General features: G+C 63.0%; 1 protein-coding gene and 1 long non-coding RNA gene across 2 annotated transcripts in view; both read right to left on the bottom strand.

Moving 5' to 3' along the window:
- LOC115945235 (adhesion G protein-coupled receptor L1-like) overlaps window positions 1-14,591 on the bottom strand; it is a 43,023-nt gene extending 28,432 nt beyond the window's left edge. Inside the window, 27 exon segments of the mRNA XM_034072101.1 lie at window positions 2,342-2,452; window positions 2,660-2,746; window positions 3,275-3,389; window positions 3,615-3,695; window positions 3,807-3,923; window positions 3,998-4,073; window positions 4,152-4,238; window positions 4,327-4,406; window positions 4,495-4,593; window positions 4,682-5,077; window positions 5,921-6,066; window positions 6,317-6,435; window positions 6,805-6,929; window positions 7,269-7,472; window positions 8,106-8,237; window positions 8,327-8,478; window positions 9,118-9,250; window positions 9,568-9,635; window positions 9,759-9,909; window positions 10,766-10,910; window positions 11,208-11,353; window positions 11,818-11,948; window positions 12,342-12,456; window positions 12,631-12,689; window positions 13,338-13,432; window positions 13,804-13,912; window positions 14,541-14,591. Of these exon segments, the coding sequence (XP_033927992.1) occupies window positions 2,342-2,452; window positions 2,660-2,746; window positions 3,275-3,389; window positions 3,615-3,695; window positions 3,807-3,923; window positions 3,998-4,073; window positions 4,152-4,238; window positions 4,327-4,406; window positions 4,495-4,593; window positions 4,682-5,077; window positions 5,921-6,066; window positions 6,317-6,435; window positions 6,805-6,929; window positions 7,269-7,472; window positions 8,106-8,237; window positions 8,327-8,478; window positions 9,118-9,250; window positions 9,568-9,635; window positions 9,759-9,909; window positions 10,766-10,910; window positions 11,208-11,353; window positions 11,818-11,948; window positions 12,342-12,456; window positions 12,631-12,689; window positions 13,338-13,432; window positions 13,804-13,912; window positions 14,541-14,589 (3,328 nt within the window). The 5' untranslated portion in view covers window positions 14,590-14,591.
- On the bottom strand, window positions 6,052-6,557 carry LOC117437524 (uncharacterized). Its single transcript, XR_004550462.1, has 3 exons — window positions 6,537-6,557; window positions 6,317-6,435; window positions 6,052-6,066 (listed from the first exon to the last, which is right to left on the bottom strand). It is a non-coding gene; the product is annotated as an uncharacterized lncRNA (long non-coding RNA).
- Window positions 14,592-15,758: the final 1,167 nt, after the last annotated feature.

Genomic DNA, 15,758 nt, shown 5'->3' with positions numbered 1-15,758 from the left:
GGAACATGGACATGGATGTGATGGGAAACATGGACATGGATGTGATGGAAACATGGAATGGACATGGATGCGATGGGGACACGGACATGGATACGATGGGACATGGATGTGATGGGAACACGGACATGGATGTGATGGGAAGATGCTTTGGGATGTGCCACAGGGATATGGACATGGATGTGATGGGAACATGGACATGGATGTGATGGGAACATGGACATGGATGTGACACAGGGACATGGATGTGATGGGGACATGGAATGGACATGGATGCAATGGGAAGATGCTTTGGAATGTGCCAGATGGACACGGACATGGATGTGATGGGAACATGGACATGGATGTGATGGGAACACAGACATGGATGTGATGGGAACATGGACATGGATGTGATGGGAACACAGACATGGATGTGATGGGAACAACAGACATGGATGTGATGGGAACATGGACATGGATGCAAATGGGAAGATGCTTTGGGATGTGCCACAGGGACATGGACATGGATGTGAGCCGAGGATGTGGCAGGAGGAGGTTTGGGAATGGGGCCTGGAGCTGGACCAGGACAAGGAACATTGGGATGGGACACGGAGCTCTGGACAACGGGGGGGCAATGGGATGGCACCGGGATCACATGGGAATGGCACCGGGATAACATGGGAATGGCACCAGGATGTGACATTGGGATGTGACACTGGGATGTGACATTGGGATGTGACATTGGGATGTGACATTGGGATGTGACATTGGGATGTGACATTGGGATGTGACACTGGGATGTGACATTGGGATGTGACATTGGGATGTGACATTGGGATGTGACATTGGGATGTGACATTGGGATGTGATATTGGGATGTGACATTGGGATGTGACACTGGGATGTGACATTGGGATAACATGGGAATGGCACCGGGATGTGACATTGGGATGTGACATTGGGATGTGACATTGGGATGAGGTGGGAATGGCACCAGGATGTGGCATTGGGATGTGTCATTGGGATGTGACATTGGGATGTGTCATTGGGATGTGACATTGGGATGTGTCATTGGGATGTGTCATTGGGATGTGCTGGTGCCAATGGGGCTGTGACAATCAGGGCTGGGGACAGGGCCCGAGGCCCCCCTGGGTCCCCGCCCCCCCCCCCCCCCCCGGTGCCCCTCCCCCCCCATCACCCTTAATTATTATTATTATTGTTATTATTATTAATATTATTATAATTATTATAAATGCGCATGTGGAACCTGAGCAGTGTCCAGCTCTGGGGGGGGAACTGGGAGCACTGGGGATACTGGGATGGAGCTGGGGGGGCACTGGGGATACTGGGATGGAGCTGGGGGAGCACTGGGGATACTGGGATGGAGCTGGGGGGGGGACTGGGGATACTGGGATGGAGCTGGGCTGGGACTGGGGATACTGGGATGGAGCTGGGCTGGGACTGGGGATACTGGGATGGAGCTGGGGGAGCACTGGGGATACTGGGATGGAGCTGGGGGGGGGACTGGGGATACTGGGATGGAGCTGGGGGAGCACTGGGGATACTGGGATGGAGCTGGGCTGGGACTGGGGATACTGGGATGGAGCTGGGGGGGCACTGGGGATACTGGGATGGAGCTGGGGGGGGACTGGGGATACTGGGATGCTATTTGGGACACTGGGGTGTAGGCCATGGGAGGATGGAGATGAGAACACTGCAGCTGGGGGAGCTTTGGGGACAGGGTCTGGGTGCTATGGGGGGTCTATGGGGCACAACAAAGGGGGTTCCCTAGGGTGCTATGAGGGGTCTATGGGGCACTACAAAGGGGGTTCCCTAGGGTGCTATGGGGGGTCTATGGGGTGCTACAAAGGGGGTTCCCTAGGGTGCTATGGGGGGTCTATGGGGCGCTACAAAGGGGGTTTCCCTAGGGTGCTATGGGGGGTCTATGGGGTGCTATGGGTCACAGCCATCACTCACAGCCCCCTCTGGCTGCCCCCATGGGGGGGGCTGGGGAGGGACTTGGGGGGCTGAGAGGCATCAATGGGGCTGGGGGGGGCCTGAAGGCCCCTCCCCCTCCCATGCACGGCAATGGGCGGAGCCTCGGGGTGGGGGAGGGGCTCAGGAGGAGGTGTCCCCGTCCTGCCCCTCCCCCTCCTGCCCCTCCCCCTCCTGCCCCTCCCCCCCCTGCCCCTCCCCCCCCTGCTCCAGCCGGTCCCGGTAGCTCCGCTTGAAGAAGCCGCCCTGAGGGAGGGGGAGGGGTTAAAAGGGGGAGGGGTTAAAAGGGGGCGGGGTTAAAAGGGGGGCGTGGCCATCGCGGGATGGGGGCGGGGCCACGGGGAAGCCCCTCCCCCCTCCGCGTTACCTTGGCGAGGCCGCAGGACAGGAGCAGCAGGAGCAGGAGACCTCCCGCCCCTCCCCCCACGTACAGAGGCCGCGGGTCCAGGTCCTGGAGCAGCTCCAGCTCCGTGAGCCCCTGCGGGGGGAGGGGCGGGGGGGAGGGGCGGGGGGAGGGGCGGGGGGAGGGGCGGGGGGGAGGGGCGGAGGGAGGGGTAAGCACGGGGGGGGGGGGAGGGGCGGGGGGAGGGGTGAGCACGGGGGGAGGGGGGGAGGGGCGGGGGGAGCACGGGGGGGGGTGGGGGAGGGGCTTCCCCTTCGCCCCTCCCCCCCCCGGTGTCGTTACCTGAGCCCGGAGGAAGCCGAGAGAGGCCTCGAAGTGTGGGGGAGGGGAGACCCAGAGGGCGGAGCAGAAGCGGAGCCGGGAGGGGCCCTGGGGGGGGGGGGGGGTCAGAGGGGGGGGGAGGGGTCAGAGGGGGGGAGGGGGCTTCCCCCCCACACCCCAGCCCCACATATCCCCCCTCCCCCCCCCATGTCCCAGCCCCACATATCCCCCCTCCCCCCCCATGTCCCAGCCCCACATATCCCCCCCTCCCCCCCATGTCCCAGCCCCACATATCCTCCCTCCCCCCCATGTCCCAGCCCCACATATCCCCCCCTCCCCCCCCCACACCCCAGCCCCACATATCCCCCCCTCCCCCCCCCATGTCCCAGCCCCCACATATCCTCCCTCCCCCCCATGTCCCAGCCCCACATATCCTCCCTCCCCCCCCCATGTCCCAGCCCCACAGATTCTCCCCCCCCATGTCCCAGCCCCACATATCCCCCCCTCCCCCCCCATGTCCCAGCCCCACATATCCTCCCTCCCCCCCATGTCCCAGCCCCACAGATTCTCCCCCCCCATGTCCCAGCCCCACATATCCCCCCTCCCCCCCCATGTCCCCAGCCCCACAAGTGGTACCTGGATGTCTTGGGGGGCGCTGAGTTTTGGCTTGCAGGGAGAGCAGGATGGGGCCCGTGTGGGGCAGAGGCACCGTGGGGCAGTGGAGGAGGAGGAGGTGTGGGGTGGAGCAGGTCTGGGGGGGGGGGGAGGGTGAGGCCCTGCCCCATAGCGCCCTGATGTATGGGTCAGGCACAGAAGGCAGCTATGGGGCTCACACCCCAACCGTGGCTCCCTGTGCCCCATAGCATCCCAATGTGTGGGTCACCCCACACTCCAGCAGTATGGGAGTCACCCCTGGCCCCATAACAACACAGTACAGGTCCTCCCGCCCCATAGCAACCCACTATGGGTCCCCCACCTCTGTGATGCTTCGCCGCAGCTCCTGCCCCACAGCGTCTTCCTTCTCCTGCCCCACGGCAACACAGGCACCACCTGGCTCCTATGGGGCAGGGGAAAAGTGTGGGGCAAACCCCCCCCCCAACCAACCCCTATAATGGGGGGGGGGGTGTTTGTTGTATGGGGTGTGCTATGGGGCAGGGGCTCGGCTCACCATTTGCACTTTGGGGTCAGACACCACCAGGCTATGGGGCAGCTCGAGGGGCAGGAGGACGAAGGGCGTCAGCAGCGGCTGGGGGCTGCCGTGGGGCGGAGGCACCAGGGTCTCCAGCTGTGTGGGGCAGAGCTGTGGGTCAGTGCTATGGAGGGGGATGTGGGGCAGGAGGGGCTGGTTGTGGGGCTCACCCTATAGCGATGCTGCAGCGTCTTGTTATGGGGGTGGCGAGAGGAGAAGTTGAGGTAGGGGGTGGAGGCCTCGTCCCTGTGTGGGGCAGAGCCGTCAGTGGGGCAGCAGTGGGGCTGAGGGGGGTTCTATGGGGCAGGAATGTGTGGGGCTCACCAGGTGACCACAAGGTCCAGAGCGAAGCGGACAGGGACATCCCAAGACACCACATTGTCCCCCATGGTGCCATGGGGCTCGTTGTCACTATGGGGCAGGGGGGATACGTGGGGGGGGTCACCCCTCCATAGAGCCCCATAGCCACCCCCTTGCCCCTCTGCCCCATAGATCCCACCTGCTGACGGCCGCGCTCAGCCCCACGGATTCCCCCCACGAGGCCTTGGGGTCTATGTGGAACATCAGCTCCACCATCACCTGGTGTGGGGCAGGAGGCAGCGTGTGGGGCAGGTGACTTGTGGGGCACTGCCCCACACCTGGCCCCACCCCCTGCCCCATAGCTCACCTCCCAGCCTGCACCCAGCACAGGGCGGCTGATGTTGCAGCTCAGGCCCCACGGCTGCCCCACAGTGTCCCAGCAGGCACAGGACAGGAGGGCTCCGGCCTATGGGGAGATGTGGGGCAGGGATCTATGGGGCCCACGAGATCCTCCCCCCCCCCATAGCATCCAATGTGGGGTGCCCCACACTCACCCGTGTGGCCTGTGCCCGGCGGAAGGAGAGCCCCATGGGGAGCTGCACTTGTAGGGCTGCCCCATAGGAGTCTTCACCCGTGTTCCCCACAACCAATCGCACCCCGAGTTCGGCTTCGGGGACCCCCAACAGCGCCGCCCCCCCCCGGCAGCGCCCGGACCCCCAAGTTGGCCTCGCACACCTGGTCTGCCCCACAGCGCTTCTCAAAGGGGATCTATGGGGTGGAAATGTGGGGCAGGGAGGGTGGACTCCAGGCTCCATCACCCTCCGCCCTGACCCACATCTGAGCCCCATGATGGAACCCCCCGACCTCAATCCAGGTGGTGGAGCTGTGGGGCCGCAATATGGGGCCTGGGGGGTCGCTATGGGGCAGGGAGAGGTTGAGCAGGAGGCGAATGGGGGTCACGAAGTCCTCGATGCAGGCCTGGAAAAGATGGGTCACAAATGTGGGGCGCCCCATAAGTGGAGACCCCAACGGGGCTGAGCTTCCATATGGGGTTACCCATAAGTGGGGGGCAGCCCACAACTGCACCCCATAAGTGAACATTTATCCCACCAGCTCCCCCCAAGTGGTGTGTCCCACCCCCCAAGTGTGGGTCCCACCCCCCAAGTGTGGGTCCCACCCCCAAGTGTGTGTCCCACCCCCAAGTGTGGGTCCCACCCCCCAAGTGTGGGTCCCACCCCCCCAAGTGTGTGTCCCGCCCCCCAAGTGTGTGTCCCCACCCCCCAAGTGTGGGTCCCACCCCCCAAGTGTGGGTCCCGCCCCCCAAGTGTGGGTCCCGCCCCCTAAGTGTGGGTCTCACCCCCCAAGTGTGTGTCCCACCCCCCAAGTGTGGGTCCCACCCCCCCAAGTGTGGGTCCCACCCCCCAAGTGTGGGTCCCGCCCCCCAAGTGTGTGTCCCACCCCCCAAGTGTGGGTCCCACCCCCCAAGTGTGTGTCCGCCCCACAAGTGTGGGTCCCGCCCCCCAAGTGTGGGTCCCACCCCCAAGTGTGTGTCCCACCCCCCAAGTGTGTGTCCCACCCCCCAAGTGTGGGTCCCGCCCCCCAAGTGTGTGTCCCACCCCCCAAGTGTGTGTCCCACCCCCCAAGTGTGGGTCCCGCCCCCCAAGTGTGTGTCCCACCCCCCAAGTGTGTGTCCGCCCCACAAGTGTGTGTCCCACCCCCAAGTGTGGGTCCCACCCCCCAAGTGTGGGTCCCACCCCCAAGTGTGGGTCCCACCCCCCATGTGTGGGTCCCACCTCCAGCCTCAGCTCCTCCTCCTCACAAGCCTCCTCCGAGGGGCGGAGCCTCCCGGACCAGCCCCTCCCCCCCCGGAAGTGGCCCCTCCCCCGCGCGCGCTGCGGCTCCGCCTCCAGCAGGAAGTTCACCGGGGTCACCAGGTCACCTGGAGGGCAAGGGGTCAAAGCGGGGTCAGGGTCAAGGTGAGGTCAGGGCAGGGTCAAGGTGAGGTCAGGGCAGGGTCAAGGGGAGGTCAGGGTCAAGGTGAGGTCAGGGCAGGGTCAAGGGGAGGTCAGGGCAGGGTCAAGGGGAGGTCAGGGCAGGGTCAAGGTGAGGTCAGGGTCAAGGTGAGGTCAGGGCAGGGTCAAGGGGAGGTCAGGGCGGGGTCAAGGGGAGGTCAGGGGGCGGGGCCCCACCCACGCAGATCCGGACGCTGACGCTGGCCCCGCCCCCAGAGCCGCAATGGAGCCAATGGGGTGGGATCTGCTGCGGGTCAAAGGTCACCACGGGGGTGATGGAGAGCACGGGGCGGGACCTGGGGGAGGGGCCATGACGGTGACGTCATCGGGGGCAGAGGCCGTGACCCCGCCCCTGTGGCCCCACCCCCTCATTGACCCCATTGACCACACCCCCCACCTGAGCACGACCACGTGACCCCCCCCCACCTGAGCACCACGTGACCCCTCCCACCTGAGCACGACCACGTGACCCGCAGCCCCCACCTGAGCACGACCACGTGACCTGCAGCCCCCACCTGAGCACCACCACGTGACCCCTCCCACCTGAGCACCACCACGTGACCCCTCCCACCTGAGCACGACCACGTGACCCTGGGCCCCCACCTGAGCACGACCACGTGACCCTGGGCCCCCACCTGAGCACCACCACGTGACCCCCCCCCCACCTGAACACGACCACGTGACCCTGGGCCCCCACCACGAGGTCTCCCCTCCCATCCCCGTCCATGTCTGTTCCTGCTGCCAGAGCCTGTCCGAAGAACCTGAGCCCTGAGGCCTGAGCCTGGAGCCGCTGGGGGGGGGGGGAGATGACGTCACACAACTGACCCCCCTGCCCCCCCACCAACCCCCCCCTGCCCCCCCCAGCCCCACCCCCCAGCGCCCCCTGCCCCCCCCAGACCCCATCCCTTCCCCCCCCCGAGCCCCCAAATCCCCCCCGAGCCCCCCCACATTCCCCCCCAGCCCCCTCCCCCCCCCCTTGCCCCCCACCCATCACCCCCGGCCCCTCCCCCACCCCCGGGCCTGCAGCCCCCCTGCCCCCCCTCACCCCCATCCCCCCCCATCCCCCCTCCCCCACCTGCCTGTACGTGGCCCCCATCCCCCCCTTGCCCCCCCCCCCCCCCTCCCCCACCTGGCTGTACGGGACCCGCAGCCCCCCCGGCCCCCCCCGGTAGATGTAAACGGCTCCAGCTCCGCTCAGCTCCATTGGGGCTCCCACTGCAGCATCCGGATGCTCATCCCCATCCACGTCCCCGAGAGCAGCCAGGGAGGAACCGAAGGCACCGAGGGGGAAACCGGAGGCACCATAGAGATCCTGGGGGGCACCCAGAGCACCCTGGGGGGGGCAGGGGTCACGGGGGTCACAGGGGTCACGGGGGTCACGGGGGTCACAGGGGTCACGGGGGTCACGGGGGTCACAGGGGTCACGGGGGTCAGGGTAACCGGGGGCTCCATAGAGATCCTGGGGGGCACCCAGAGCACCCTGGGGGGGGGAGGGGGGCACAGGGGTCACGGGGGTCACAGGGGTCACAGGGGTCAGGGTAACCGGGGGCACCATAGAGATCCTGGGGGGCACCCAGAGCACCCTGGGGGGGGAGGGGTCACAGGGGTCACAGGGTCAGGGCACCCATGGGGGGGGCACAGGGGTCACAGGGGTCAGGGCACCCATGAGGTCACAGGGGTCAGGGTACCCATGGGGGGTCACAGGGGTCAGGGCACCCATGGGGGGGGCACAGGGGTCACAGGGGTCACAGGGGTCACAGGGTCAGGGCACCCATAGGGGGGGCACAGGGACCCCCATCCCTGTGCTCCCCATGGCATCAGTTTGGGGGCTCTGTGGTCACCCCCATGGGGCTGCCCCCCCCCCCAACCCCCCTAACCCTAACCCCCCCCCCCCCCCCGTTCCTGCCCCCCCGGTGCTGCCCCCCCTGTGCCCCCCCCGGTCCCCCCCCCATTGCCCCCCCCTCACCTCGTGCCATTGGTACAGCCTGACCCTCCCCCCCCGGCGCCCATCGAAGTGGTTTGGGGCCCCCACGAGCAGAGCAGCTGAGCCCCCCCCAAGCTCCAGGCCACAGACGGAGGCTCCGAAGTAGGACCCGACCTGGGGGGGGCACCGGGGTCAGTACCATTGAGGGGGGGGGGGGACACCCCCGGACCCCTCCCCCCCCCCCCGGACCCCCCCCCCGGTACCTGCCCCCCCCGCAGCGTCTGCAGCGCCCGCCAGGCCCCGCCCCCCGCGGGGGGGGCCTCGAAGAGGACAACAGCTCCCACGTGACCCAGGCGAGGGGCACCCGCAGCCAATAGAGAGCGACCAGGGACTGGGAGGGAGGTCAGAGAGTAACCTGGGGGGTAATGGGGGAGGGGAGGAACAGGAACATCTTCATCATCATCATCATCATCATCATCATCATCATCATCCATCATCATCTTCATCATCATCATCATCATCATCCATCATCATCCATCATCATCCATCATCATCCATCATCATCATCCATCATCATCATCATCATCCATCATCATCCATCATCATCATCATCATCCATCATCATCCATCATCATCATCCATCATCATCATCATCCATCATCATCATCATCATCATCCATCATCATCATCATCATCCATCATCATCATCATCCATCATCATCATCATCTTCATCATCATCATCATCATCATCCATCATCCATCATCATCATCATCTTCATCATCATCATCATCATCCATCATCATCCATCATCATCCATCATCATCCATCATCATCCATCATCATCATCCATCATCATCATCATCCATCATCATCATCATCATCCATCATCCATCATCATCATCATCCATCATCATCCATCATCATCATCATCATCATCCATCATCATCCATCATCATCCATCATCATCATCCATCATCCATCATCATCATCATCATCATCATCCATCATCATCATCCATCCTCCTCCTCCCCCTGCCCCCCCCATGCCCATACCCAGGTAGGTGTCAGTCACGTTCTCCTCCAGTGTGGGGCTGCCCACGAAGGTCTCGTTCCTCATGTCCTGCTCCAGTTCCACCAGTCCCCCTGCCCAGTTGTCAGCCCCCACGGCCCCAGTCACACGGCGACCCTGGAGGGGGGACACACGGGAGGGGGCAGGGCCATTGACCCCCAGACCCACCCAGTTCCCATCATCCATCATCATCATCATCATCATCATCATCATCCATCATCCATCATCATCATCCATCATCATCATCCATCATCATCCATCATCCATCATCATCATCCATCATCCATCATCATCCATCATCATCCATCATCATCATCATCATCATCATCCATCATCATCATCCATCATCATCATCATCATCATCCATCATCCATCATCATCCATCCTCCACCCCTCCCCCCCCATCCCCCTCCCCCCTCCCCTCCCCCACTCACATGAGCCACGGTCACACTCATCCCGCTGGAGCTCAGCTCCAGATGGAACCGGTTGTGGTCGGTGGTACCTGCGGGGGGGGGAGGGGTGAGGGGCAGTGGGGGGAGGGGCAGGGCCCGTGGGTGGGGGAGGGGCAGGGCCCGTGGGTGGGGGAGGGGCAGGGCCCGTGGGTGGGGGAGGGGGCTCAGGTCACCCTCGATGCTGTAGATCTTGGCCTGGAGCTCATGGAACAGCCCCCGAAGCTTCTGGAAGGTGTCTAGGACCAGGACGTGCTCAGAGCTGGGCTGAGACGCAAACTGGCTCAGGTACAGGCGCGTGTCTGGGCTGTTGAAGTTGTTACCGACCTGCGGCGGTGAGGGCAGAGCTACAGGTACAGGTACAGGTACAGGAACAGGCAGAGCTACAGCTACAGGTACAGGTACAGGTACAGGTACAGGCAGAGCTACAGCTACAGGTACAGGCAGGGCTACAGGTACAGGCAGAGCTACAGGTACAGGTACAGGTACAGGTACAGGCAGAGCTACAGCTACAGGTACAGGCAGGGCTACAGGTACAGGCAGAGCTACAGGTACAGGTACAGGTACAGGCAGCAGGTACAGGCACAGGTACAGGTACAGGAACAGGTACAGGTACAGGCAGAGCTACAGGCACAGGTACAGGCAGAGCTACAGGTACAGGTACAGGTACAGGCAGAGCTACAGGCGGGGCCTGGCTGCCCAGGTACAGGAACAGGCACAGGTACAGGTACAGGCAGCAGGTACAGGCAGCAGGTACAGGTACAGGCAGCAGGTACAGGTACAGGCAGAGGCAGCAGGTACAGGCACAGGTACAGGCAGCAGGTACAGGTACAGGCAGCAGGTACAGGCAGCAGGTACAGGTACAGGCAGCAGGTACAGGCAGCAGGTACAGGTACAGGCAGCAGGTACAGGCACAGGTACAGGCAGCAGGTACAGGCACAGGTACAGGCAGCAGGTACAGGTACAGGCAGCAGGTACAGGCAGCAGGTACAGGCAGCAGGTACAGGCAGCAGGTACAGGCAGCAGGTACAGGCAGCAGGTACAGGTACAGGCAGCAGGCACAGGCAGCAGGTACAGGTACAGGCAGCAGGTACAGGTACAGGCAGCAGGCACAGGCAGCAGGTACAGGTACAGGTACAGGCAGCAGGTACAGGCAGCAGGTACAGGCAGGGGTTGTTCTCACCCCAATGACATAGCGGATGATGTGTTTCTGCTCAGCCTCCTGCACACTCCCTTGGTCCTCGTCGGTGGCGTCACCGTCAGTGATGATGACGAGAACCCGACGGGCACCGGGACGAGCCCCCCCCGCGGGGGTGAAGATGTGGTTCCTATGGGGCAGGTGTGGGTTGCTATGGGGCAGGTGTGGGTCACTGTGGGTCGCTATGGGGCAGGTGTGGGTCACTGTGGGTTGCTATGGGGCAGGTGTGGGTCACTGTGTGTCGCTATGGGGCAGGTGTGGGTCACTGTGGGTTGCTATGGGGCAGGTGTGGGTCGCTATGGGGCAGGTGTGGGTCACTGTGTGTCGCTATGGGGCAGGTGTGGGTCACTGTGTGTCGCTATGGGGCAGGTGTGGGTCACTGTGGGTCGCTATGGGGCAGGTGTGGGTCGCTATGGGGCAGGCTCACGTGACGTAGGCGATGGCTCGGAAGGTGTCGGTCAGGTGACCCAGCTGGCGCAGGCCCCACAGCAGCTCTCGGGGTCGCGGCTGAGCCGCAAACTCAGCCAGAGTGAACTGAGGCTGCACCGAGGACGAGAACTGCACAGCCCCAAACTGCAGGCGAGGGGAGGGAGGCCCACTGAGACCTATAGACACCCTATAGACACCCTATAGACCCCATAGATACCCTATAGACACCCTATAGACACCCTATAGACCCCATAGACACTATAAACCCCATAGACACCCCAGAGACCCCCCCACAGACACCCAATTGACCCCCCATAGACACCCTGTAGACCCCCCACAGACACCCCATACAAACCCCATAGACACCCCATAGACACCCCACAGACCACCCCCAGCCGCCCCCCATCCCCCCCGCTGCCCCACGGCTGCCCCACGGCTGCCCCACAGCTGCCCCACGGCTGCCCCACGGCTGCCCCACAGCTGCCCCACAGCTGCCCCACAGCTGCCCCACGGCTGCCCCACAGCTGCCCCACAGCTGCCCCACAGCTGCCCCACGGCTGCCCCACAGCTGCCCCACAGCTGCCCCACAGCTGCCCCACGGTACCCACGTGGATGGATGAGTTCTGCATCTGCTCCATCACCTCCAGCATGAAGTCCCTGATGCTCCCGAACTGCTCCTGGTTCATGCTCCCGGAGCCGTCGAACAGGAACACGAGATCCACGAGGCCCTGAAGGCAGCCTGGGGGGGGGGACTTATGGGGCTGGGGGTTCCTATGGGGCTGGGGGGGTCCATGGGTCTCTATGGGTCTCTATGGGTCTCTATGGGTCTCTATGGGTCTCTATGGGGCTCTATGGGTCTCTATGGGTCTCTATGGGGCTCTATGGGTCTCTATGGGTCTCTATGGGTCTCTATGGGGCTCTATGGGGCTCTATGGGTCTCTATGGGGCTCTATGGGGCTCTATGGGTCTCTATGGGTCTCTATGGGGCTCTATGGGTCTCTATAGGTCTCTATGGGTCTCTATGGGTCTCTATGGGTCTCTATGGTTCTCTATGGGTCTCTATGGGTCTCTATGGGGCTCTATGGGTCTCTATGGGGCTCTATGGGGCTCTATAGGTCTCTATGGGGCTCACTCTGGTGTCCAGGCCTCAGCAGCTGCCTCAGTCGCAGGTTGGGGTCCAGGCGCACACAGAGGCCACTGCTCAGCACGTTCCGGTCACATGACCGCGTCAGGCCCGGGCCGCAGGCCTGCCGAGGGTCAGGGGTCAGGGGGGTGGGGTCACGAGGGGGTCATGGGGGGAGGGGCATGGGTGGGGTCACGAGGGGGTCAAGGGGGAGGGGCATGGTGGGGGTCACAAGGAGGTCAAGGGGGAGGGGCATGGGTGGGGTCACAAGGAGGTCAAGGGGCGGGGCCGTCCTCACGATGGCGCCATCACCGTCCTTGGCCAAGGCCATTCCCATGTGGGGGCAGGAACTGTTCCCTGTGGGGCAGCCCCATTGATCCCATTGATCCCATTGATCCCATTGATCCCATTGATCCCCATTGATCCCATTGATCCCATTGATCCCATTGATCCCCATTGATCCCATTGATCCCCATTGATCCCCATTGATCCCATTGATCCCATTGATCCCCATTGATCCCATTGATCCCCATTGATCCCCATTGATCCCATTGATCCCATTGATCCCCATTGATCCCATTGATCCCCATTGATCCCCATTGATCCCATTGATCCCCATTGATCCCCATTGATCCCATTGATCCCATTGATCCCATTGATCCCATTGATCCCATTGATCCCCATTGATCCCATTGATCCCATTGATCCCATTGATCCCCATTGACCCCATTGACCCCATTGATCCCATTGATCCCATTGATCCCCATTGATCCCCATTGATCCCATTGATCCCATTGATCCCATTGATCCCATTGACCCCATTGATCCCATTGATCCCATTGACCCCATTGACCCCATAGATCCCATTGATCCCATTGATCCCATTGATCCCATTGACCCCATTGACCCCATAGATCCCATTGATCCCATAGATCCCATTGATCCCATTGACCCCATTGACCCCATAGATCCCATTGATCCCATTGATCCCATTCCCATTCCCACCTTCCAGCTCCAGCTCTTGGCATCCTCCTCTCTCCACGTGGCACTGGAAGAGCCTCCCCCTGCCCCCCCCCTGTGCCGGGGCCCCGACCAGCAGCCTGTGGGGAGGGACCCACAGCCCATGGGACCCACACATCCGGCCCCACATCCAATGGGACCCACACATCCAGCCCCACATCCAATGGGACCCACACATCCAGCCCCACATCCTATGGGACCCACACATCTGGCCCCACATCCAATGGGACCCACACATCCAGCCCCACATCCAATGGGACCCACACATCCAGCCCCACATCCAATGGGCCCCACACATCCAGCCCCACACATCTGGCCCCACATCCAATGGGACCCACACATCCAGCCCCACATCCAATGGGACCCACACATCCAGCCCCACATCCAATGGGACCCACACATCCGGCCCCACATCCTATGGGACCCACACATCCGGCCCCACATCTCCTACCGGGACCCATTGAGCTGCAGCACTTGGTGCCCGAAGCTGCGGACGCCGCTGTGGGTCAGGATGCGATATGGGGCTGGGTGGATGTTGAAGGCCCAGCTGTGGGGCAGGGCTGTGGGGCAGAGCAGGGCTGGGGCGCTGCTCCCTTCACAGAGCACCAGGCTCTGCCCCACTGCAGGCACTGACCCCATCCCTGCCCCATAGCACACAGGAGCCCCATCCCTGCCCCATAGCGCCCTGCAGCCCCATCCCTGCCCCATAGCGCCCTGCAGCCCCATCCCTGCCACATAGCGCCCTGCAGCCCCATCCCTGCCCCATAGCGCCCTGGAGCCCCATCCCTGCCCCATAGCGCCCTGCAGCCCCATCCCTGCCCCATAGCGCACAGGAGCCCCATCCCTGCCCCATAGCGCACAGGAGCCCCATCCCTGCCCCATAGCGCCCTGGAGCCCCATCCCTGCCCCATAGCGCACAGGAGCCCCATCCCTGCCCCATAGCGCCCCACACCCCCCCTGCCCCATAGCGCCCTGCAGCCCCATCCCTGCCCCATAGCGCCCCACACCCCCCCTGCCCCATAGCGCCCTGCAGCCCCATCCCTGCCCCATAGTGCCCTGCAGCCCCATCCCTGCCCCATAGCGCCCTGCAGCCCCATCCCTGCCCCATAGCCCCATCCCTGCCCCATAGCGCCCTGCAGCCCCATCCCTGCCCCATAGCGCCCCCCACCCCCCCCGCCCCCCCCGTACCGGCCACCAGGGCCCCAATGACCACGATGACGCCTCCCGCGGGTGCCATTGCCTGAGCCCCACGTGCTCCTCCCCTCCCCCCCCCGACCCCACTTCCTTCCTGCCCCTCCCCCACTGCTGCACCCCATGGGGGGAGGGGCAGGAGAAGATGGGGGGGGGGAAGGGATGGGGATGGGATGGGGATGGGATGGGATGGGATGGGATGGGATGGGGATGGGATGGGGATGGGATGGGGATGGGATGGGATGGGATGGGATGGGGATGGGATGGGATGGGATGGGGATGGGATGGGGATGGGATGGGATGGGATGGGGATGGGATGGGATGGGATGGGATGGGGATGGATGGGATGGGATGGGATGGGGATGGGGACAGGGAACTGGTGCTATGGGATGGGAGGGATCTCGGGAATTCTGCCCTTGCTCAGGAACAGGAACTCATCCATTGGGAGCTGTGGGATGTGTTGGGCTGATGGTTAAACTGGGATACTGGGAATAGACATCAATGATTCCAATGGATACTGATGGGATACTGGGAATAAACCATTGTGGCCTATGGGGGGATAGGACTGAACCATTGTGGGCTATTGGGGGATAGGACTGAACCATTGTGGGCTATGGGAGGATGGGACTGAACCATTGTGGGCTATGGGGGGATAGGACTGAACCATTGTGGGTTATGGGGGGGATAGGACTGAACCATTGTGGGCTATGGGAGGATAGGACTGAACCATTGTGGGCTATGGGGGGATAGGACTGAACCATTGTGGGCTATTGGGGGATAGGACTGAACCATTGTGGGCTATGGGAGGATAGGACTGAACCATTGTGGGCTATGGGGAGATGGGACTGAACCATTGTAGGCTATGGGGGGATAGGACTGAACCATTGTGGGCTATGGGGGGATAGGACTGAACCATTGTGGGCTATGGGGGATAGGACTGAACCATTGTGGGCTATGGGGAGGACTGAACCATTGTAGGCTATGGGGGGATAGGACTGAACCATTGTGGGCTATAGGGGGATAGGACTGAACCATTGTGGGCTATGGGGGGAGATTGGACTGAACCATTGCAGGTTATGGGGAGGACTGAACCATTGTGGGCTATGGGGAGGACTGAACCATTGTGGCCTATGGGGGGATAGGACTGAACCATTATGGGCTATGGGGGGATTGGACTGAACCATTGTGGGCTATGGGGGGATAGGAATGAACCAT

The sequence above is a fragment of the Melopsittacus undulatus genome, chromosome 23, assembly GCF_012275295.1.
Source record: "Melopsittacus undulatus isolate bMelUnd1 chromosome 23, bMelUnd1.mat.Z, whole genome shotgun sequence".
NCBI classification, from domain to species: domain Eukaryota; kingdom Metazoa; phylum Chordata; class Aves; order Psittaciformes; family Psittaculidae; genus Melopsittacus; species Melopsittacus undulatus.
Note: the sequence above shows the minus strand (reverse complement) of the source record. Positions and strands in the feature narration are given on the sequence as shown.